This window comes from Drosophila biarmipes, unplaced genomic scaffold, assembly GCF_025231255.1.
Source record: "Drosophila biarmipes strain raj3 unplaced genomic scaffold, RU_DBia_V1.1 ptg000008l, whole genome shotgun sequence".
In the NCBI taxonomy this organism is placed as follows: Eukaryota; Metazoa; Arthropoda; class Insecta; order Diptera; family Drosophilidae; genus Drosophila; species Drosophila biarmipes.
The window spans coordinates 2,400,719-2,427,454 of NW_026114529.1; the positions used below are offsets into that span (position 1 = coordinate 2,400,719).

Sequence of the window (26,736 nt, forward strand, 5' to 3'; positions counted from 1 at the left end):
GCTGCTCAAGTCTGTCTAAGACATGAGCCATTTCCATTAATCGGTGACTATTGTAAATTGATGACCTTCAACGTACGCTCGGAATAACGGAATAATTTCTTTAACATCGGTTCAATTTGCGTGATATGAAGGCAATTGGCACATCGTCTCCGTCGGCGCTTAACTGAAACAACACCTTACCGATTCCAGTGTGGCTGGCGTCACAATGTATAAAGAGTTTACTGCACATTTTAAGGGTTTCAAACTATTTTGATCGCTTATGATTTCTCTCGCCAGAAATCCGCATATGCATCTAATAGATGCTCCAGTGTCTAGCAAACCGCTAACAGTTTTTTCTAAAATAGATACCTCAGCGTATGGTCTGACATCTAGTGGGTTTTCGATTACCGCTGAAATTAACTTTGCACGCTCTTGCTTACGTTTTTTGAAATAAAGTCGACGACGGACTGATCTATGTGGCGTTGGTTTTTCTTTAAATGCCGTAAAACTGCTGTTACTTCGTGGTTATCACTTCTTTTATTTATTGGTACTTCAGTGAAATATTTAAAATCTGATAATTTATGATGATCGGGGTTAATGGGCACTGAATCATACCTTATTGATCCAGTTTCGGTTCTGATCACGAATACGCCTTGAGAGCACTGTTTGCTGGTGCTCGGGATCCCCAGTTTTTTGACATTTGACCTTTTCTACAGGATGGACTATAAGTGTCTGGTTTTCCGCATCCATAACAGAAGACACGGTGTTCACTTGTACAATCATGGTGTCTATGCCCTATGCCCTCTATTGCCTACCTCTCTCTGGTTGATTCTGAATTCGGGAATCTATTTCGTTCACCTGCCTTTTGTGCGGCGGTCTACTGACAGAACTAGGAGGCTTAAACACCTAGTGCTTGAAGATCTCATGTATGCGTACTACCTGACGTAGGTCTGCTACACTGTGTAGCGAAATGTGAAGCAACTCGTCTTGTATCTCCGTCAGAGGATTCGACCTTAAGACCCCTAACAAATGGGAATCGGACATCGGCTGCGATAAGTGATCAGCTATTGCTGCGATGACCTGGTAGTATTCATCAAACGACTCACTGTGTTCTAGTTTACGCTGCGAGCGTGCATCTTTGAACTGTGTCCTTAGTCCTTTGACTGTGTCCTTAATTACGCTCGCTCGTCCCGGAATGGATATTCTTTGGAGGCCAGCCTCTATCTCCCTTGTAAGAACTTGCATTTGCCTGTCTGACATACCTGCCATTACTTTCTATTGCCTACGTGTAGCGGCACCCAAAGCATCTATTATAATCGAACTAATCTGCCTCCATTGTGATCCTCGTCTCGGCTCGATCTTTGGGATCCTCACGGTTGTTCTGACTGGCTGTTGTCTAGCTCTTCTGTTACCTCGATTGAAGCTCTGCAAACAGGACACTACTTACGAGTTGTGGTATTAAAACACACAAGGTGAAAGGTATGATCGCAGTTGGTCGTTATCAACTGTGTTGTACACTCAGTGGGGCATGTGCTCTCCCTTCTTCTTGTAAATATTTATAAAAATATAACAACGATAGAAAAAAAAATAACTAAATTTAAAAGGGCCATACTATGACTTATATCTGGAAGGAGATACAGTTGTTTTAGTTGATTAGGAAAAATAATAGGTTTTAGTTTTATATAGACCTCTTTAGCAGTTAAGTACCACGACAGAGTTTTATATATAAAAAAATTTAAAACTGATAGCAGTACCTGCAAAAATTAAACACAAAACAAAAAATTTAGCTATGACCGATAGTTATTTTTGAAACTTAACGTATTCAACAGCTAGATAAGTAGCAGGGTATAACTGTCAAGGCAATTTTAAAAAAGATAGATGCTTCCTCTTAGTTAAGACACCCTATTTTCCGAACTGGTCAATTTTCTCTATTATAATGCAAATACTCCAGCATCCTTTACTGGGTGAAGCGCGTTTACTTGAAAATCATTCGCTAATCTAACCTCAACGATACTAGGTTTGACTACGTATACTTTTGCCGAACCAAGGCCTTAAACTTCTACTAAAAGAACATTTCCTTAACCTGCTGCATTGGCCAAAGCATTCTCTTACTAAAGAAAAGAAAAGATTTTTTAAAAAGGTGTGCATGAGGGATGGGATGACCCTAAAATGTGTATTCCGCACAAATTATTATATGGATATGGCCAAAGCATGAATAAATCGGCTTGCCGGTCGGACCCCACGCTGGGCGCCATAAATAATATTTGTTATAGCATATAACGGACAATACCAGGGTACTCGGTTATGACCAGCTGATGGACGTACGAGGTAGTACAGCACGCGTTGCTACCGGCACTGCTCAGAGTCGGGAGAATGTGGGTTGTTTTTTAGTGTACTGCTCGAAATGCTGGCAATTTATGCGATTATATTATTTGATTTCGCGAGTATAGGGAATTTCCTCTCCCAAATCAATAGAAAAACAACAAAAAAAAGAGTATTCAGACGGTCGACAATAGAAGAAAGACTTTTTATAAAAAAAACTGCGGCTTGATTGTTGATGTTGATTGATGATGTTGTCACAGCAACCTATAGTAGCCCACCCAACCTTGACCATTTATTCCAGATCTATTTAATACACATTTTTACCAAATGGTCCCTAAAATCATCTTTTGCTAATACCCTACTATATTTCCGTTCTGCATGACCCTTAATTTAAAAAGCTTAGCAGTTTTTCATTTTAAGTCCATATATTTTATTCATAATAGTTCTCTTTCTTTAAAGTTCATAAAAACTTAAGTAGTAACTCCTACCAAAAATAAGTACTCTTTAATTACTTAAAAAAATCTCGAAAAGTTGTATTATTTCCTAAATATTCACCTATTTTATTTGTTATTAAGCAGTAGATAATGTAGGTATAAAATTTTCGGGAGAACGTAGTCATTTACTTCCATTTACTTTACATTAATTATTAAATTCCATTTACTTTACTTTTTTTTTCTTTTAGTTCAGCAGCAAAACTCTAAGAACCCGATTGTATTATTCATTTAAATAGGTTTTGGAAAACTTACCTTTCCATTTCTAGTCCAGCGAAAGCGCTTTCGGCGAATTTACGGGGAGGGGTATAAAATTTCTTAGATCACTCTCAATTTTTTTTCCGTGTATCTCAAACGTAATTCACTTTCGCTTTCAATAAGCTTACATATAACTTTTAGATCACTCACTTATATTTAAAGAGAATTATTTGTACAAAATTTCAAAGCGTTTTTATACAAGTGGGTTTCTTAAAACATGAATTTAATTTTCAGATAAAGTGCCTAAAAGTATGCTATACAATTTTATGTTTTACTAATTGTATTATATAGGTAAACAATTTCAATTTTAGTCTAGCAAAATGATAAATGCATAGAAGATACAATTTATTTGCAGCCAACACCTCCAACAGGAGGTGCCCAGTTGGAGCAGTGGGCGTGGCGTGTCCTGAGAGTTCAGATGCGCTCCATAGCCGAGTAGGGCTCCAAAGGCCAGGCCGGCACCCAAGGAGGGAATGGAACCAGCCTTCGCGTATCCCATAATTCCACCGGCGGCCACAGTGGCAGCGTAGACATAACCAAATCAATCCACAGGCATTTTTTTTCTTCTTAAATTACTCCGTATTTACATAGGTGCAATACCTAAAACTTTTTAAAACACTCGATTTTTAGCTGGCAATGCCTTTTTTCACGTTTATTTTACGTAACTTTCTTTTTTTTATATATGGACGTTGATGCACTTCGAACAGTACAAACAAGTGGCCCAACGACACCAAGCACGTGCTTGTTACGCGCGTGGCCCTTTCATCAATTTGGGCAAAAAATGCGACTACGCGAGGAAGATACATACGTAAAACAAATAGAGACGGGACACAAATAAAAATAAAAGGCACAACTAAGAATTAAGCAAATAAGGTAAAATATTAGTTTTTAATACCGGGATAGATGTTGAAATGCAAATTAAATGATAAAGTTTATTATAGTTATTACATAGAACGCAAAAGGGCTCGTGCAAACAAAAATTTGTTGTACATCGTGGCAAATTTAGAGGATAATAATTTCGTGTTAGTCTAACGGGAACGTTGAATGTTAGGCGGTTTAAAAGTTCTGCAGAATCAATGTCACCTCTTATAAGATTTTGTATAAAAATCGTACCAAGCATTGTTCTACGATTTACAAGTGTAGGTAAATTAAGCAATTGTAATCTACTCTCGTAGGAAGGAAGCCTTACGTTTTGATCCCAGTTCAAACTACGCAGGGCAAATAATAGAAATTTTGTTTGTACAGACTCAATACGGTCGATGTGCACTTGATATTGTGGACTCCAAGCCGACGAACAATATTCCAAAATAGGACGGACAAGGGAGGTAAATAATAATTTGGTCGTATAAGGGTCATCAAATTCTTTTGACCAACGCTTTATAAACCCAAGAACACTCATGGCTTTGTTAACAGTGGACATAATGTGGCAGTCAAATTTAAGTTTAGGGTCAAGAAGAACACCTTAATCGTGAATATATACGGTCAAGTGGTGTATTTTTAAGAAAGTAACTGATAAACGTAGGAGTACCCCTATAAAAAGTCATAACGTTGCATTTAACCCTTTTATTACAATAGATGACAATTCAAGAAGGTAAGTGGTGGTCGATCTTCGCTTAACAAAACCATGCTGACACGGTGATATAAACGAGGAACATAAATGTTGCAAATGAGAAGTGATAATACGTTCAAATGCTGGAGGAATTGCCGACAATTTAGAAATACCTCTATAAATTTGGGCATCTGCCTTCGCACCTTTTTTATGGAGTGGAATAATAAAAGAGTCCTTCCAGATAGAAGGAAAAGCTGATGATGAAATAGACAAATTAAAAAGTTTAAGAATCGGTTTACAAATGGTTGGCGCACAAAACTTAAGTACACTTCCAGAAAGTCCATCTGGATCGGGAGAACAAGTTGGCTTTGTTGTTGCTAAATTTAGAATTTAGAATTTGCCCAAGCTGTCGAACTATAAGTAGTTTGGAAAAACTCAGGAAATAAATCAGCAATTTCAGAATCCGTCGATACCTCCATTGAGTTTAGACGTACCGATGAAGGCAATGCCGATGACATACGCTTGGCATTAACAAAGCTGTAAAACTGTTTCGGATCGTTTGAAAATTCTAATTTACATCGACTTAGATACAAAGGGTAGCAATGACTGTTGAGAACATTAAAATCTGTTCGAGCCACCACATATTTCAAAAAATCTGCTGGTCTACCCGAGTTTTTATACTTTTTGTACGTGTTAGATTTAAGGTTTTTGAGTCTTTGCAGCGCATTGGTAAACCAAGGAGGCCTGATTAGGTTTGAAAGAAACCCATCAAGTACGAATTCATTAAAAAACGTATTTGAGACTGTATAGAATAGGTCAGTGGCACTTTCAATGTCTGTACAATTGTACAAGTCTGTCCAATTATAATGAGAAATCATATCGTTAAGTTTATTATAGTCACATTTAAGAAAACATCTCATTTTAGTTGGAGAAACTAAACTCTGATAGAGCAGGGGAGGCAAATTGTCAGTTGCATAGTTCGATGATATCGGTCTTCAGGTACAACAAGAGCGTCGATTCTACATACTGTGATTTCAGACGGGTCTGAATCAAACAGAGGATCCAATTGTCTACTTAAGGAATTTATAAAGCTTACTTGCTGTAACGATAATTCTAAAAGGCCATCCACAAAATCATGAGCGGATAACGGCATAGCGACAAATGAGTCAGTAGGAGGAGACCAAGAAATATCAGGTAGATTAAAGTCACCTAAAAAAATCAACAGAGGTCTGTTAGAAAGAAGACAGATTTTATTGCAGTCAGATGATTCTCATAAATTCCTAGGTCAGAGCCAGGTGGAATATAAGAACATTTAACAAAAACAGATAAAGATTGCAAAAAAACTTTCACACAGAAATTCAATTTTATTGGGAATATAAAGGAGAATTTTTTCAGATGTTAGGCTAGAGGTAAAGGCAATCAAAAGCTCAGAAAGTAAAACATTAAAAACATCATGCGGAGCAAATATTTTAAAGATGATATCCTACGAGCTTATGAAAATCGGAATTTTTGACGTATAAATTCCAGAACATCCTCAGATGTGGTATCTGGGTCGAATCTAGAAACAAATAATTGCTTCCTTGTGGAACAGAAAAGTGGAAAGTTTCTTACGTCCCCCAGCAGCAGTCTGAACCTCAATAGGGTGAGATCCAGGAACAGTACCTATAGGAACGGTCGGCACCGATTTCTTTGAATTAGCCAGTACAGTAGCTTTTAGTCCGGAAACATGGACTTCACTCGAGCTAGCTGTATCCATACGCACAGTTGGTTCACATACCGCTGTGTCGACAGGAACTGCTGCTACCAAGTTCTGATTTGGGTTGGATTCCTTGGTGGTATTAACGGCGGTTAAGCTGGCTTTTTTGAGTTTAGGCGACTCGGTTAATAATTTTTTATTGTTAAACTGGGCACAGACGGTATTAAACTGCCTAAAAGCACCCGAGATATTCAACAGGCTGTCTCGAGTCTGCTTCATAAAGCCGCTCATCTCAACCACCATTTTTTTGCAGGAGCCACATGACCACATAAGACCAGACCATCTTTAAATCCGACGGTGAATCCTGCACATTTGACGTGCATCATAGAATCGCAGAGCCAGCAAAAAATAACGAGGTCTTTCGTTGAAGACGCAAGTGTGCATTTTTTCTTGGAAAAGACAAGGGCCATTATAAGACAAACAAATGAAAAATGAAATAAAATATCAAAAATACCTCAAAGTAAATTTGGCACTGGGATCAATTTTAAAATTACAAAGGCACAAAATACAAGAAAAATAAGAGCGCGGGATCGCGAAAATTTATCAAAACGTAAGAGAGCACGAGAGAAAAAAATATTCTATCGACTGAGCGTGGCTTGTGCGACACTGACAACTTTCAGCACGAACAAATACAAAGTAGATCGAGCAAGAGAGAGAGAGAGAGAGAGAGAGAGAGAGAGTTGCAGAAAATAGCACCGAAAAAGTCTACCAGAAATTCAGCGGGTGCATAGAGAGGATGTTACAGAGGATGTTATAAAATAGAGCGAGGAAGATTGAGAGGGAGTAAAAGAGTTTTATCAAGTTTAGGAGCGTAAGTTACACAAACAAAGCTATGAGATTAAACAAATCTAATAGAAATACAAAAATACTTATTAACAAGTACCCGTTTACTGGGAGATCTATTGTTAGGCTAATCTTTGTAATTAAATACACAAAGAACACTCGCACAAAATCACGGAAAAAGACAAAAACTCGGAGCACAAAAGTAAACACAGCTGTTCAAAAGCGACGCTAAATCGATTATTCAATTGCAATTCTATTATACTTATGTAAAATGCACCAAAACACAACACTTTTATTTTAGCCATTTTCGTCTCTATTTTCTTCCACATTTTAGTATAGATTTTTTTTTGTTTTTCGTCATTTATTCATTTTTAATTTTTAAATTTAAATTTTATTAAAATCGGACGACTATATCGTATAGTTGTCATAGGAACGATCGAAAAACTGGTGGGAAAATAATATAAAACAAATTATAGCTTTGGGGCTTTTTGACATATTATCTTTAATATTGGGAATATAATTTTTTATATTTTTAACATCATAACATACTCTAACATATACATAGATGTCAATTAAATAATCTGAAAAAATAATGAAATACGTTTTTTTTTTTAATATCACTGAAGTCAGCAACAATCCTTAAAAATTTCACATAGTGTTGCTAAAGTTGATTATTTCTTATAACTGCAAGGGTATACAAACTTCGGCTTGCCGAATTTAACTTCTTTTTTTCTTCTTGTTTCTAATTTATTATTTCTTTCATTCATTCATCATTATCATTCACATTAGTTTTCACCACACCATTCTCTCATTTATTCATTTATACATTTTCGATTTCCTTTTTCTACTTCAGATTTTCCCCATCTTATTTTTTTTCTCAATAAATTAACCGAAAAGAATACAAAAAAATTAACACTGATTCGCGCCCATACCTTTTTGCACTGATTTTATATAAGCACAAACAGTTAATCTTGCCCGTGTCACCGTGATACTAAAAAAGGGTATCATCCCTGGAACTGGGAGCAAAGCCCTACTACTTCCAAGCTATACACTAGCTTATTTTATTGACTAGAGTTTTCCTTTTATTCTTCCCGATTTTTCCAAATTATAAAAGGAAATTAATTTTTATTAGTTTTGATTTTTATTACAAGATTAACACAATATTTAATATTTATCCTTGATTTAGCGATTTTCTATTGCATATGAAAACGGACAAATACATCAAGCTTAATCCGACATTGAGCCGGTGTCGAAAACCATTGCCTGCTTTTAGGCAATTGGTTTAATTCATTGTATTTGAAATATGAGTATCAAATATGAGGATCAAATAAAAAATAATGTTAAAGAGAAAAAAGCATTACTGATTACAAGCATAGCTAGAACACAAGCAAAAACAAAAAGGCATTGATATTGGAAAAATATGACCCAAAATATATCTAATTATAAAAAAAATGCCTCTGATAAAAATTCTAAAGAACCTAAGTTTAGACTAAAACAATTATTTAAGAGAGCTAGATTAATGTTAGAATCTCATAAGCAGAAACGAAAAATTACCTACTACAAAAATACTTTACATTTTTATATAAAATTAGGAGATCCGGCTTAATTGAAAAATTAAACAGGGCATAAACTGGACTTTAAATATACCGCACCCTATAAGATTGTATTTTATAATCATTTTAATTCTCTTGTATATAACTCACGTATGGCCACACGTAACATAAACGCCATAATTATAATAGAAAAAATTAACAAAAAAAAAAATTAATTTTTGATTTAAAATAACACTTTATGATTCGAACAAAAAAAAACATAAAAAATAATAATATTATATAACAAAACAGAAATATAAAAATAAAATGTTGATTTATATTTACTTTATTTTTCAAAAAGAGAGAGAGATGTAGCGCGTATATGTGTGCTATGCATTTATATGTATAAGTACAAGTTTGTACTATGACCACTCTTGAGTGCACTGGGACTGGACATTGCGGAGTCAGCATAGTTGCCATGCCTGGCCGCTTTGACACCAAGTGAACATATAAATATATAACTTTAATAAACAAAAGTGGATATAAAACTAATTCTCGAAAAAAACAAACATATAAACTCTCAATATTTACGTAGTTTACTTTAAAAGGAGGGAGATAAGGTATAGAAATATCGAGAGATCACAGTGCTCAGCATTATTACCAGGATATATTTCTTGTATTCCAATAAACATTTGGCTAAGCATACGACGTATTCCAGCGCACAGAAATATAATCAGCCAAGAATACGTCAGCTGCAACAAGTCGCGTCAGCAAGTGTACCAAGCGCCGCTTTATATATATATATACAAGGTGAGTTCCAAAGTAAACAGGACTTTAAATAAAAAGACAGAACAAATAGTTTTTCGGCAAAATCAATTTATTTTATTCAAAATAGTCTCCTTCTGCTTTAATACATCGTTTTGCACGGTCCAAAAACTTGTCGAACGAGTGTTTAAGCTCGGTATGCTCGGTATGGCCGCCAGTATGCCGATGCAAGCCTTTTGAATGGCCTCTACGTTTGCATAGCGTTTTCCTTTTATCGGCAAATGCATATTTCCGAAAAGGTAGAAGTCGCACGGTCCCATATCAGGTGAATACGGAGAGTGGTTGATGATGATTCTTGGTCAAATAGTCGGACACAAGCGTCGATCGATAAGGCGGCGCATTAACGTGCAACAAACGCCAACTTCCATCTTAGCGATATTCGGGCCGAACACGTCGAATACGGGACACCAAACGCTTCAAAACTCCATGGTAGAATACCGCATTAACGTGTTGGGCGGCCGGAACAAATTCTTTGTGGACAATACAATATACTCATACAAACAAATCAGCATTGTCTTCACTTTTGACTTCTCCAGGCGTGATTTTTTGGGTTTCGGCTCGTCCGGCGCCTTCCACAACGTTACCAGTCACAATCTTGTAAAGGAAGTTCGGGTCTTTTTTTGCTTTTTAATAATGTCCTTCGAATGTTGAATTCTGAGCAATTTTTGGACGTCAGTCAATTTGTGCGGAACAAACTGGGCACACACCTTTTGTAAGCCAAAATGTTCGAGATATTCAATTCTATTTCCATGAATTTAAATGATGATTTCTTCTGATTTTTATGAATTCACGCACAGTTTCGATGGCACTTTCGGTGATTTTGGTTGGCCCACATGTTCATCGTCATTTATGTCCTCACGACCACTTTGAAAACGTTGAAACCATTCGTGCACTCTGCTACGGGATAGGCAATCATCGCCATAAACTTGTTTCATCAATTGAAACGTTTCGGTAAAAATGTTACCAATTTAAAAAAAAAGTTAATGTTCTTTGTTGCACCGATGACAAAAACATACTGACACTTAAAACGCAATAACCTCACTTCTCAGGAAATTTTTACTGGAAGTCGATAAGCGATGGCAGATTCTAACGCACCAGTTGACATATAGATGGCGCCCCAAGAGGGCGAGGATTAAAAAAGTCCGGTTTGCTTTGGAAAGAATAAATGTCAGGAGCGATATCAACAGTTGCTCCAGACTTAAAATTACTAAGCTCATCTCCTTTTTCGAAATTAACAAAAAAGGAAGTTAGCTTCGGCAAACCGTAGTTTGTATGCCCTTATAACAGAAGGAAATAATCAACAATAGTAACATAATGTTAAAATAATGGGATTGTTGCAAACTTCAGAGATATTAAAAAAAAAAATGATTCCGCACAAAGTTTACTTTTTCAAGCTGATCATTATTAAGTGGTTGTGTGTTAGATATTATAACGCACACTGATGAACTTGAAGTCTATATGGATCCTAAACTTACATTTTCTGATCACATTTCTACGAAGGAATTCGATGATTCATATATCACAAAGACCTTGTTTATTTTATTAGTCCGACCAATTCTTAAGTACTGCGTTTCTGTTTGGAATTCCCAGTATGGGGTGCATATAGACTAGGTAGAGTCTGTGCAAAAATCGTATTAACTGGGATACAAGCCTATTACTACCATCCTACTCTAGAAGAATACTTTTTATTAACTTACCACCATTACCAAACCGTAGAACTATGCTTGGCATTATGTTTATTAAAAATCTAATTTATGTTAATGTTGAGAGTCCCAAAAAAATGATCTTTTGTAATCACTCGTAACAAGCACTGCTTGGTGTCGTAGGGGTCACTTTTTGTACTGATCATAGTGCATCAAGGGCTTACCGAAGTTAACATCCCCTCCATATGAAAGGTTCATATAGAGAAACAAAGACGAATCTTGAGACGGAGGGAGTGGTGCATTTGAGTAGCCAGACTCAGGCTAACGAAGTCAAAAGAAATTGCAATTCGGCAACATACTGGTGTCGCGAACTGGTAACCATACCCTGGTAGCTGGCATGTTGCAACAGCCGGCCGTTGACTCCAAAGATATCGGATACCGAGAGATAGTAACCCTAGGTGGGAACATATATTTTATCCGATCCAAACTGGGTTTGGGAACAGTCGTCCACGGATTCCTCTGTCTCCAGGATCAGCCACTATGATCCAGCAGCCCTTGAGGAGTACACAAATAGCTCGAAAGAATCTCATGTGTCGGACCATCGCCGCTATTATAATCAAAGAGTGGGAAATGCTAGGATGCTTGTGGCCTCAGTACTCGTGAACCTTATGCTCCTGGGGATTGTTCATCTGTATGAGCCATCAGATCAGAGGCGTAGTGACCAAAAGCATACTTTGAAAAAGTAGTGGAGCAATATAAATGTGTCCATCAAATCAATCAATCAAAGTGAACTTATGCATCAATCAATCAAAGTGAGCTTATGCATAACCAAAGGCTAATAGCCTCATAAGATACAACCATAAAACAAGTAAAGATCCAAAACATGGGAAGCATTCAAAAATACATTCGAATACATTTAAATCAAGTAAATCGATAATGCGTATCCCGATGAACCATTAGCGAAGACGAGTCTCACCACCAGTCATTACGGACGACGCGTGCCACAGGCATATATATATTTTGTGTTTTAGTGAATTAGTATACTTAAAAACAGCAGTCTTTTAGTGCATGTATCCGGAGCGTCGAGATCCCATGGCACAGGATTGACGGGGTAAGTTTATTGGAACCCGGTTCCGTCTTAAAGTTTTATAGACTGTTATTAACCTTTTGTCGGCAAGTGAAAGCCTTGTGGCTGTATGATCAATTGCAAGAGCCCTTTGAGCGACGTTTGTAGCCGTGAATAATCAGCCAATAGTCGGTGGTAACTTCGATACTCTCCGCTAATAAAAATAATTGTCAAGTAGAATTACTACATAGGTTTTAGCCCACATTACATTACTTTTCCACGGCATATGCCGACATACATGCTAACCAATAAATTTATAAATGTGCTAGAATTTCAACATGGGGGGTGTGCTGATGCAAGAATAGGGGACGACAGACAACCTTGACAAAAGGGGATCGTATTGCGCCACCGCGACAATCCGAATGTGTGAAGGGGAGGGAATATGGCCGAAACACAGCCCGATCGTATTGCGATCAAGCAACAGCTGAGTTTGATGAGTGTGGACTGACGAACTTTACGCCTAATATTATTTTCCAGGCAATCCTCACTTGCCCTTAAACAGGCAAATTTAGTAGTTATTGGGATGATAACGGACTTTAACTGAGCAGTAATTGTGATTTGTTTAATTGTATACGTTTTTGCTGGAGTAAATCTGCTGATATTAGGATTTATTTTTAACGTTGGGTAATAATCAGAAGTAATTGTAGTTCAAGAAAAGTACTTGTATTGGACTGTATTATAAGTATTATATTTATGTGTATATACCAACGCATTCATTCTTAAGAAACAAGAATAGGGAGTCTATTTTGTAACTCACTGGAATTTATTTTAGTGTACAATTGTGGGCAAAAAGACTGGAAATTAGTCGCGCATAGAAACGGAATTAAAATACATATATTAAATAGTAATTGGAACCATAAATAATAAAATCCGACTTGAAGAACTTGAAGAGTGTTGGGGCGGATGTGGCTTTTTATAGGCACGTTAGAAGCATTTATTTACTAGTCATCGCATTAAAAATTGTCGCAGCTTAAGAGATTTTAATGTCTTCAATTAAATTCGTACAGAAATAACTTATATAATAAAAAAACAGAAGATAAAAGAAGCTTAATAATGAGATTTTAATGACTTCAAGAACATTAAATTCGCACAGAAATAACTTATAAAATAAAAAAACAGAAGGTAAAAGCAGCCTAATAAGCACGGTAAACATATTTGAAAAAATTAACTTACTATCAAGAAATAGAATAATTATTTCCGAGCTTGTAAAGTTTCATTGAGTACTAAAATAATTCCGCTTGAAAACTGCAGCGCTGACCTTACAAAAACATACTGCATGGATAAGTCCTTTAAAAACATACGCACAACATCCCCACTCAATGGACACCGCACCCTGTTCGACACGCACCTGTTATTTCGAGCCGTTAGCACTCTCAATGACTGAGCAGATATTATTATAGATCAACTGGAAGCTAAAAAATTCTTTATTACAGATAAAAGTAAACAACACTATATACCAAAAATGATCATGAATCAACTGTCTTTATCATACTTGCAGAAATTAAACATGTAAAATTTACGATACAAACTCCAAAAAAAACGGAATATTTTAATTTTCGTAACTTCAATGGCAAAAAACTTAGATAAGGTGGGCCCGATCTCAAAAATTAATATGTCCCCGTAAAGGTACATTTTTTTACTTTCAGGTAGTGGTGATTTGCTAAAAGGTTGGACAATTTAATTCTGAGGTAATCATAAAATAGGTTGATTCCAAAATTACTCTGTAACATAGTATTATGGAATTTTTTGTCTCATATAGGTTTTTTTTGTTGGAAAATTGTTATAGACTTACACATTGTTTAGACTGTCAAGGAAAGGGCAACCGATTTGTACGGCCACCGCTGAGTACCGAGTGTACAGCTTTTGACTAAGCTGAAATTTATACGCTCCATATTGCTGAATGTTAAAGTAAAGAGTTTCACGTCCACCCAGCACTACTTTGGAAACGCTGCCACTGGCGATCATTTGGATGCCAGCTTCCACAGAGTCAATAAAAAATGTCTGATTTTTACCAGGCTGCTGCTGCCGCATTAGGGCGTGAAGCTGTCGAAAGAGTTCCGTCCCATTCTCCAGCATTTCCAAGGAGCTGCTTTCTTTTTCCACATACAGCTGATAACCTTCGTGAATCATGGCTGCCTGCAGGTGCTGAAGCGTGTTGATTGGTGCTTCACGGGCGGGTCGTGCAAACTGGCTGGTCAATTGAGCCGAATACACATCAGCCAGGACATATGTTGCTGAGATCCAGTACACAATAGTTAAAAACTTTGCACGGTAGCCGTAATACAATTCCTGACATGCTGTCGAAATAAAATACAATCAATGTTTATGGCTATGGTAGCAATATACAGAGATATTTACGAGGTAATGGGTTGTGATGATCGATTAGACTAAATTAATATATTTTATTGCAGCGCGTTGAATAAGAACACTTCAGAAACTACATTAATTAAGTCAAATGCACAAACAATTTTCGTTAAATACCAAAATTAATACCAAAACTTTGGTAGGTTGATCGTCACGACCCATTACCTTGTTAAGAGAAGTTTCTCTTCGATATCAAAAGTTTTTGCTATAAACATTACATTTATTGTAATACTCATATGAGCTTTTGTAATAGCTTTAAAAGAATATAAATTTTTTTTGTTGCATAATTATAAAAAAGTTTATTCTAAAAAATTAATAAAGTATTGCCATTTCTGGAAATGATGAAAAATTTTTCTTAAATGTACGGTAAAAAACCACAAAATTAATGACAATTTTCCTTAAACAAATTTTGTTGTTTTTTGTTATTACACGGGAATATAATCGATAAACGTTTATATTTACCTGAATTTAAAGATTTATTTTATATAATCATATAAATAACAAATGGAAAAATTCTTACCTCAGAAAACCCCGACGTGAACTCGAACCCGCGACTGCTCACACCATAGCCAGACGTCTTAACCAGTCAGCCACGCGTGCTTCTTGTCATGCAATGACTAAAGAGGGCTATTGTGTTTTTGGTTCAGTTTTACGCATATCAATGCATTTTATTCGAATTTAAACCTTTTTAAGCAATTTGGCAAATAGAAAATTGAAACTAATAAGAAATAAAATTAGCTAAATTAAAAAAAAGAAAAAAAATACACAAAGCCGTAGTGTGAGCCCGAACCAGTACTTTTTTACAATTGTTTATTGACCGGACGTCTCTACCAGCTAGAACACCATCAAAATGCATAAAAAACAAGACTTTTCCCTTAAAATATCGGTATTTCTGTACTAAATTTAAGGAAAAATTTACCATTATTTTAAGAAAATAAATCATGAAAAAATCGCCATTAGATGAAGAAAGTTTTGAAGAAGAAGAAGAAATAAAACTCTTCTTTGCAGAAAAAAAAATATGGCAAAATCCCGTAAATTTCAGAAATTTTTTCTATAATCAAGAAAATATTTCTTAATTCAGGAAAATATTTCTTATTTCAATGACGCCCTAAAATCACGGGCGATTTTTTTTTGGGTGTAGATTTTGGCATTCAAGTAAGCATAAAATGCTTTCATAGTGATCTGAAACTGGTTGCAATATTTATCGCTTAACGTCCTCCAAACCGTAATGTTTATAAAAAAATGTGTTGTAATTCAAAATAGGGAAACCTAATAGCTCTAAATTTAATTTAATTATTTAATTTAACTTAATAAATCAAAAAAATCAATTTTCAAAAAAAAATTGTTGATGGCTTAAAAAAAAGCGTATTTTAACAAATAAGGTGTCATTCAACGGGCATTCCTCCGGCCCCAACATCTAAAATTTTTAAAACTTTTTTAGACTTTTTAGATTTTGCGACACCATTTGACAGCCACGGCAGATTTTCAATTCTGACTATATACAAAGTAGCTATCACACACCCTGCAGACAGATATAGCAATACAAACAGACACACAGACAGAAATCCGGACCGACAGACAGGCACCTGCTCCTTGCCGTTCGCAGAAGGATGACTGTTAATACTTCCGTTAATTTCAGGAACTGACTCGTGGTCGCTGGTCAATACTATTTTCCGCGAATTACTTTAAGATCTTCCGTCCCAATTTTTTTAATCAGCAATATTGGCAATGTGTGGTACTGATCAACAAAATTCCAAGAAATTCACACGCGGATATATCTGTGAGATTACGGAGAGGAGAAAATCATGGACTAGAGTGGACGTAAGATGCGCAAATTACTTAATATCCATCAAAATGACATTTGCGTTCGGGGAACAGATCCTTGCTAACTTGGAAGGTTGCATATGGGCTATTTATGTTAACTACCATGCGGAATGTCCGAACTACAAATGACAATGGACCCGAAGTTATACTAACTCCCAAAATTGGGACCCTCCGAGGCATAGCAAGGTTCAGGCAATCATTGTTTTGAAAGGAAAGCGAGGGTCCTGTTCAATCAGATCTGAGATTGGTGACACTTTCTTAGGCCCGCATGGACGAACTCCCTGCTCTTCCAAAGCGCGCAAAGCGACCTAGAGTCATCGCCTCAACACAAAGAGCATCACGAGATACAGGCAGCGATCAGCAGCTTCAACTGCCGACCAAGTCACCGGCCCATTGTAATTCGTTGAACGAAATAAGCCCACTGTTATCATATGAATTAAGTGCTTTCCCATTGATCTACGATGCACTCACGACATATAAATTTGGTGGGACAAACAAGCAATCTACTTTCGACTTTCCAAAGCTGCCTTAATATCCTACCCAAAGCGTTGCCTTCAGTAGCTACCAGGGCGGAATACAAAAAAGACCTTGCAGGTGGATTTTTCTTTACAGTTTTCCGACGCTAACCAAAGGCAGTATTTTCTATGGTTGGACTTCAGTGCTTGTGACGCATTTGTCTTCCCCCAAGCTATTCGTAAAACAAGTCAGCCCCGACCAGCATGTCGACGCGTTTGGGTCTGAAAAAGTAAGGGTCTGCCAAAAAAATATATTTTGGGTGTAGTGTGAACAGCAGACATTTGTATGGAAATTTGTAAGGTCCTATTCTCTCCTTAAAGAAAACTAGTTGAAAGCTCCCAACAGTAAAAGAAGTAAAGAAGTAAAAGAAGAAGCCTTTCCTTTAAATAAACGGGAATATTTTCTTTTCTTTGGATAATATATTATATACTCAATTTGAAAAACAAATTACAGAGAAACTGTAGGATATCACTAATTCTCGTATAGTAAAAGGGTATACTAGTTTCGTCAGAAAGTATGTAACAGGTAGAAGGAAGTGTTTCCGACCCCAAAAGTATATTTATTCGTGATCAGGATCACTAGCCGAGTCGATCTAGACATGTCCGTCTGTTTGTCCGTTCGTATAAATGCTGAGATATCGGCAACTATAGAAGCTACCAAAAGAACAGTCAGACTTGGCATGCAGATTCCTGGGCTTCCTAATAGGGCTAACTAATTGCATTCGTGCATTTCGCTAATCGTTCCTTCCGCAGTTTTTAAAATATCTTAGGTGCTGAGCTAACACCCCTGAATAGACGCTTGTATCTATACAGTCCTTGTGGTGTTATAAATGTACTCGAGTTGTTGATAAGAAGTTTTCAAATCCAGTCAAAAAAATACTTAGTGTACTTTAGCTTCGTTATGTTTGTAGTGGCTAATATTTCTATTGAATTTTTTTAATCGTTTGCCGCCGACTATTTTAGAAATCCACCCATGTACGAGCACTTCTATAAACTTGTCCTCAATGGCGGCAGGGATGTGTCGCATCGCTTTCCACTTTCGAAAACGATCTCTATTTAAGGCTATGCCCAGTCTCAACACGTTGAGTTTTATAGCTGTTTCCAGACCAAGAAGCGATTGCCTACCCTTTTTTATTGCAATAGATTCAGTGTTCTCTCTGACTGCAATCGGTCATTTTTACACACATGAAATCTAAAATAAAATAAAAATTTCAATATTAAAAGATAATATGTCAAAAAGCCCCAAAGCTATAATTTGTTTCACATTATTTTCCACCAATTATCCGATCGTTCCTATGATAGCTATATTATATAGTCGTCCGATTTTAATAAAATTTAATTCGAAATTCAGAACTAATTAAAATTATTATCAAGCTTATATGGTTATTGTTACAAAACACCAAAGGTATAATTTTTATTTCATGTTTTCCGACTAATTTTGCGATCGTTCCTATGGAAGCTATATGATATAGACGTTCGATTTTGAAAAATTGTATTCGAAATTCAAAAACAAATAAGGAAGGAGGTTATAAGTTATAAAACACCGAAGATATAATTTTTCAATATTATTTTACCACAAATTTTCTGATTGTTCCTATAGGAGCTATATAATATAGTCATCCGATTTTAATAAAATTTAATTCGAAATTTAGAACTAATTTAAAAATGTTATATCCAAATTTAGAAAGGTATATAATAAAAAAGACGAAAGAAATTATTTTTTTTTAATATAGTTCCAATGGGAGCTATAAGATATAGTTGTCCGATCCGGCTGGTTCCGACTTATTACTACCTGCAATAGAAAGAAGACTTTTGGGAAAGTTTCAGCCTGTTAGCTTCAAAACTAAGAGACTATTTTGCATAGAAACAGACGGCAGACGGACGGACATGGCTAGACCGACTCGTCTTGTGACGCTGATTCAGAATATATATACTTTATGGGGTCGGAAACGTCTCCTTCACTGCGTTGCAAACTTCTGACTGAAATCATTATACCTCTGCAAGGGTATAAAAACTGAAGTTGTGAGCCTTTCAAAAGCTGGAGCTATTGCTATTTTTAACAATCGAGCTGGTCCTTTCGCCTTCTGCATATATGTTAAATGCGCGCAACAAAAGCTCCCATTCGAAGCGCTAGAACGATTTAGGCTGTTGCATGGAAATGGCTTTAGTTCGACTAGTATTTTGTTATTGCAACTTTGTAACTTTGCGATAACGCTACCTTAGCAGGCAGTAGGCTACTTTTAAGTGGCCCCACTTTTTATACCAGTTACTCGTAAAGTGAAAGGGTATACTAGGTTCGTTGAAAATTATTGAACGGCTAGTTGGTAGCGTTTCCAACCAAGTAAAGTATATATAAACTTGATCACGCGGATATATGTGTGAGATTACGGAGAGGAGGAAATCATGACGTCTAGAGTAAACGTAAGATATAAAAATTACTCTATATCCATCAAAAATGCTATTCGCGTGCAAGGATCAGATCCTTGCTTAACTGAGGGGTTGCATCTTGGCTCTTTATGTTAACTACCATGGGGAAAATCCAAACTACAAATGAAAACGGTTCCGAAATATATACTAACTCCCACAAGTAGAACCCTCCGAGACAGAGCAAGAATCAGGCAATCACTGTTTCGAAAGGCGTTGCACTGGAGAGCGAGGGTCCTGTTCAATCTGATCCGAGAACGGTGACACTTCCTTATGACCGCATGGCCGAACTCTCTGTGATTTAAAGGCGCGCAAGGCGGCCTAGAGTCATCGCCCCCACACAAAGAGCATCACGAGATACAGGACGGAGTCAACGATCACCAAGTCAACGCGTCAACGGAACAGGCCAACGAAAAGCCACCCACCCATTGTAATTTGCTGAACGAAATAAGCCCACTGCTATCATTTGAATTAAGTGCTTTCTCATTAATCTACGATGCATTCACGACATAATAATTCGGTGGGAAAAGTCTTAAGGTCACATAAAAAACTCCGTCGAGCTCGGAGCGGCAACAACGGCTGCTCCGAAACAATCAAAAAATTTGTACAAAACCAACAAAAAAAAAATATTATAAATTTAAATGAAGAACGAGAACAGGAAAACACTGCATACCTATCTTCTTCATGTCGGAGCGGGTTCATTACATGGCGACCATGACAGGACACAAGATGTAAACTTGGAGAACGAGTACATTGAAGGACCGCAAGAGGGAAAAACATAGGAAATGGAAACACAAAAAAAATTAGCAGAAGACGAAGAAAAAATAAAATTCGCAGTAAGAAGGGAGTGATGTGTGCTAAACACAGTGGTGTGTTAAAAAGATTAAAAGCCAGAAGGGCTGAATTACTGAAGCTACTAGATAGCGGAAGAATATTAAATCCAGCATGCGCAGCCGGCACCGGCCACGTCTTGCCAAACAAGAGAGACCAAGGAGAAGTGAGCCATTAGCGCTTCATAGAGCCCATATTTTTTTATAACCATGCACTGCGTTGCTTAATTTTTTTCAATGCATTGCACTGCATATTTTTTTTTTTATTATATAAAAACAAATGTAAAATTTAGCGGCATTAAAAGTACCCAATTAGAGTGTGGCCCGAAAACCATACAAAAACTAGGCAGGTTTTTGCATTGTTAAAAAAGTTTTTATTACAATTATATAGTGTCGAAACCAGATTAAATAAATAAAAAAAAAACCTACGGCCCAATAAGGCAATCTTTTACTGAGCCAAACTAAATGGCAACAATATTATAAATTAAATTACACGATTAACATAAATAAATGGGTTAGGAGACGTGAAAGAAGTGGACTCCACAGCAAACGTCATAAATAAAATTGAGTCAAAAACTATGAATACAGATTTAACGAACATTTTATTATCAATCCATGCTTTAATTATGAGCGCATTTATTTTGTACAAGGCATATATGTTTTATAATAAATGTATATCAAAGAGAGTCATAAATAAAAGGCAGTCCAATGATCTGGACAAAATATAAAATATATACAAAGCGCCAACAATAATTATAAAAAAATGTTCAAAAAAAAAAAAAATTAATAAAAATTCACAAAACATCTAAAATAAATATGTATATCCCTATATTGATATATTGAATATAGATGTTATTTTATCCAATAATCTTATCTAATATACAATGAAAATAAATAAATAAAAAAATATAAAATATGAATACTACAGAGTGTATTTAATACACTTTTAATAAGGAACCAAACTTTCAGAACAGGGTATTATCAATAATCGAAAAAGGAGCTGAGCTTCTACTAATCAATGAATTTGAAAATGAGTACATGATTAGGTAGAAATTAGATTTATCTTCCTTGATAAATTGCTCAAGTACCCAGAAGGCGATAGTATTGAGCACCGTCCCGAGCCTACAAATTAAATCAGTTATTAACAATAACTAGATACTAGACATCTTTCATTGATGGTTTAAAGAGACTAGAAAATATTCCATTAAATAATGGAATGGGACGAATTATATAAAGAAATAAATGATATAAAAATTAATTTTTACAGATCTTATAAGTCATTATCAAGACCAGATCAGCAAAACACTGTGAACAAGCATGCCGAAATATTGGTAAACCGCTTCTATACAGCGCGTATACTTATACACGATCAGAGAGACAGGCTAAACAAAGCCTGGGTCTCAGGCATCAAAATATTTAACACTAAACTGATACACCGCCATCTATTTAGAACAACTTAGAAAAAATAGCAGATCCCATAAATATAACCACACCTATCCAATACCTAAAATCCATAAACCTTTACAACAACATATAAGATTAACCTCACTCTATATAACTAGAAAAGGTGCTCACATATATATGTATATAGACTTGTTAGCATACCTGTAAATACCCATTTAAGTCAAAAGACAATATTGTTACAAATATCATATTATATACTATCTATCGATTATTGATACATAACACATGTTACATATTATAAAATAGCAAAGCAAAAATTGCCCGTACTTTATAATTGTTGGTAATTTCTTTATAAACAAATTACGGGGTAACCTAATAGCTATAAAGCAATTTCAGTACCAACTGTCCTAAACACACCGTTGAAGAAAGAAATTAGAGAAGAGTCAGAATCATCAGGACCACCAACACAAGCTGAGGCTGACGACCCTATCTCTGCAGATCCCGATATAGAGGAAAAATATATAAAAACCTCACTATTCCGGCAGTCTTTATTCAATCTGAATTATCAGACCAGGTCTTGACCGACTCGGATTCTAGTAACAGCATTGTAGAAATAAAACCAACCAAAATGGTTGAGGAGATAATTGCCCAAAGGGCATACATTAAAGAAATATCGAATGCCATCCCGGAGTTTAACGGGCAAAGGATACACCTTCAGAGATTCGTAACAGGTTTGAAGTTGCTTAACCTTACGAAAGGTACATTCGAGGTTTTGGCTGTAGAAGTCATCGAATGCAAAATAATTGGATTGACATTATACAAAGTCCAAAACGAAACCCCAATAGAAGCTATAATTAAAAAACTGCAAGATACTGTAGTCGGAGAAACATCCGATGTAGTTGAAGCCAAAATGGCAAAAACAAGATTAAAACTGCAAAAAAAATTTACCACAGAAATTGACAACCTACGAAACTCCTAGAAGCTTCGTATATTGATGAATTGAACACGCTAACAAATTCAGCACCAAAGAAGCCATCCCCACAATGGTCAAAAATTATAAGCATGGCCGCCTAAAAACAATATTGGAAGCAGGCAATTGAAGCCGTCGCCAAGTCCATACAAAGTAGTACTGAAATGACAGGCAATGCCAATTCCATATTGTATTGTATTGAAAATAATTATCGCAGTAATAATAATAAAAACAATTATTGCGGTAGAGGTAATAATCGAGTTAATTATAACAATACCAGATATTATCAGAATAACCGATATAATCAAAACAAAGGTTATAACAAAAATAATAATAACCAAAATAATAATTATTACAGAAACAACAACCTTGGTAAAAACAACCATGGCGGAAACAGCCGTGGGGAAAACAACAACATCCACAATAACACAAGCACAAACAAATAGGGTAACTCCCAAACACCTTTAGATACACGACAGTAAACAACATCAAAATTCACACTCTAAATCTCAGTCAAAATACTTTCGTCACTTTCATGAAGCAACAGGAAAAGAATTAGTTTTACTACAAGATACAGGTATTGAAGAAAAATTCCGAAATTTTCTAAACATTCAAGATAATCACATCATAAACATACAGGGTATAAGTCAGGAAGTTACCAAATCAAAAGGCTTGACTTCTATTGAATTTCTAACTTCTAAGTACATAATTCCACAAGATTTACATATCGTAAATAGGCAATTCGCTATTCCATGTGATGGAGTACTTGGAATCGGTTTTATCAAAAGATACAACTGTCAATTAGACTTCAAGCCATCTGAAGACTGGCTTATAATAAGACCAAATAACTTTAAGTATCTGATTTATGTTCCAATAGCATACAGTTCTGGCAACAACTGCCTAATTCTGCCAGCAAGATCCCAAGTCGTCATAAAAATCGAAATAAATTTAGAAGGAGATAGTGTTTTAATTCCGAATCAAGAAATTCAGCATGGTATCTATAACGCAAAGACCAAAGCAACAGTCCAAAACGCATATACAAGACTACTAAATACCACAAAGACAAATTAAGTAGTTTATATATATTCATCATGAACCACATTTAAACTATGAACTATTAAAAACGGACTTAGAAAACCGACAAAAAATTGTATTTCCCAACCTGCCAAAAACCTTCCGCTTTAATTCAATGAACAATTTACAGCATTATGCACCCAGTATATTGATGTATTCGGACTAGAAACCGAATCGATCACTAGCAATAATTTGTATAAACAAAAGCTGAGATTAACTGATGATGAACCCGTACATACACAGAAAAAAAATGCATCAAGATCAATTTGATTTGCGCATGGTAAGTTTGTGTTTTTTCGACAAATATCATTTTTACCATGAAATAATGTCAAATTAATACCAAAAAATGTAATTTTCACGAATTCTCTCTTTTCGAATATTTCTTGACATCGAAAAAGAGAGGATAGATATTGCGGCGGTAATTACGTGAGTTGAAGCGAAATAGACTTATTCGAAATTCGACTTGGCTAACTTCAAAATTGTTGTCTCGCGTGCACTTACATGGTTTTCATGGCTTTTGAACTTACGCCCGCGGAAACGTTGTGCGATAGACCAGCTGCTAAGGTGTCTGTCTCTGATGCTGAAGGTCCCAGGTTCAAGTACGCCCCAAGGCAGAGTTGCTTTAAGTGTTTAAGAAAAATGTCCTTAAAATTGTGTGATTAAAATGATTTCAGATTTCAATAAAAATATATTATAAATTAAATTACACGATTAACATAAATAAATGGGTTAGGAGACGTGAAAGAAGTGGACTCCACAGCAAACGTCATAAATAAAATTGAGTCAAAAACTATGAATACAGATTTAACGAACATTTTATTATCAATCCATGCTTTAATTATGAGCGCATTTATTTTGTACAAGGCATATATGTTTTATAATAAATGTATATCAAAGAGAGTCATAAATAAAAGGCAGTCCAATGATCTGGACAAAATATAAAATATATACAAAGCGCAAACAATAATTATAAAAAAATGTTCAAAAAAAAAAAAAAATTAATAAAAATTCACAAAACATCTAAAATAAATATGTATATCCCTATATTGATATATTGAATATAGATGTTATTTTATCCAATAATCTTATCTAATATACAATGAAAATAAATAAATAAAAAAATATAAAATATGAATACTACAGAGTGTATTTAATACACTTTTAATAAGGAACCAAACTTTCAGAACAGGGTATTATCAATAATCGAAAAAGGAGCTGAGCTTCTACTAATCAATGAATTTGAAAATGAGTACATGATTAGGTAGAAATTAGATTTATCGATACATTGCTCAAGTACCCAGAAGGCGATAGTATTGAGCACCGTCCCGAGCCTACAAATTAAATCAGTTATTAACAATAACTAGATACTAGACATCTTTCATTGATGGTTTAAAGAGACTAGAAAATATTCCATTAAATAATGGAATGGGACGAATTATATAAAGAAATAAATGATATAAAAATTAATTTTTACAGATCTTATAAGTCATTATCAAGACCAGATCAGCAAAACACTGTGAACAAGCATGCCGAAATATTGGTAAACCGCTTCTATACAGCGCGTATACTTATACACGATCAGAGAGACAGGCTAAACAAAGCCTGGGTCTCAGGCATCAAAATATTTAACACTAAACTGATACACCGCCATCTATTTAGAACAACTTAGAAAAAATAGCAGATCCCATAAATATAACCACACCTATCCAATACCTAAAATCCATAAACCTTTACAACAACATATAAGATTAACCTCACTCTATATAACTAGAAAAGGTGCTCACATATATATGTATATAGACTTGTTAGCATACCTGTAAATACCCATTTAAGTCAAAAGACAATATTGTTACAAATATCATATTATATACTATCTATCGATTATTGATACATAACACATGTTACATATTATAAAATAGCAAAGCAAAAATTGCCCGTACTTTATAATTGTTGGTAATTTCTTTATAAACAAATAACGGGGTAACCTAATAGCTATAAAGCAATTTCAGTACCAACTGTCCTAAACACACCGTTGAAGAAAGAAATTAGAGAAGAGTCAGAATCATCAGGACCACCAACACAAGCTGAGGCTGACGACCCTATCTCTGCAGATCCCGATATAGAGGAAAAATATATAAAAACCTCACTATTCCGGCAGTCTTTATTCAATCTGAATTATCAGACCAGGTCTTGACCGACTCGGATTCTAGTAACAGCATTGTAGAAATAAAACCAACCAAAATGGTTGAGGAGATAATTGCCCAAAGGGCATACATTAAAGAAATATCGAATGCCATCCCGGAGTTTAACGGGCAAAGGATACACCTTCAGAGATTCGTAACAGGTTTGAAGTTGCTTAACCTTACGAAAGGTACATTCGAGGTTTTGGCTGTAGAAGTCATCGAATGCAAAATAATTGGATTGACATTATACAAAGTCCAAAACGAAACCCCAATAGAAGCTATAATTAAAAAACTGCAAGATACTGTAGTCGGAGAAACATCCGATGTAGTTGAAGCCAAAATGGCAAAAACAAGATTAAAACTGCAAAAAAAATTTACCACAGAAATTGACAACCTACGAAACTCCTAGAAGCTTCGTATATTGATGAATTGAACACGCTAACAAATTCAGCACCAAAGAAGCCATCCCCACAATGGTCAAAAATTATAAGCATGGCCGCCTAAAAACAATATTGGAAGCAGGCAATTGAAGCCGTCGCCAAGTCCATACAAAGTAGTACTGAAATGACAGGCAATGCCAATTCCATATTGTATTGTATTGAAAATAATTATCGCAGTAATAATAATAAAAACAATTATTGCGGTAGAGGTAATAATCGAGTTAATTATAACAATACCAGATATTATCAGAATAACCGATATAATCAAAACAAAGGTTATAACAAAAATAATAATAACCAAAATAATAATTATTACAGAAACAACAACCTTGGTAAAAACAACCATGGCGGAAACAGCCGTGGGGAAAACAACAACATCCACAATAACACAAGCACAAACAAATAGGGTAACTCCCAAACACCTTTAGATACACGACAGTAAAC

At 35.5% G+C, this 26,736-nt stretch overlaps 1 protein-coding gene across 1 annotated transcript in view; it reads right to left on the bottom strand.

Annotated features, from left to right (window-relative positions):
• The window catches only part of LOC108034371 (ionotropic receptor 40a), a 229,655-nt gene that overhangs the window by 26,486 nt on the left and 176,433 nt on the right, over nt 1-26,736 (bottom strand). Inside the window, exon 5 of the mRNA XM_044093875.2 lies at nt 14,057-14,561. Coding sequence (XP_043949810.1) covers nt 14,057-14,561 — 505 coding nt within the window. The remainder of the gene's footprint in view (nt 1-14,056; nt 14,562-26,736) is intronic.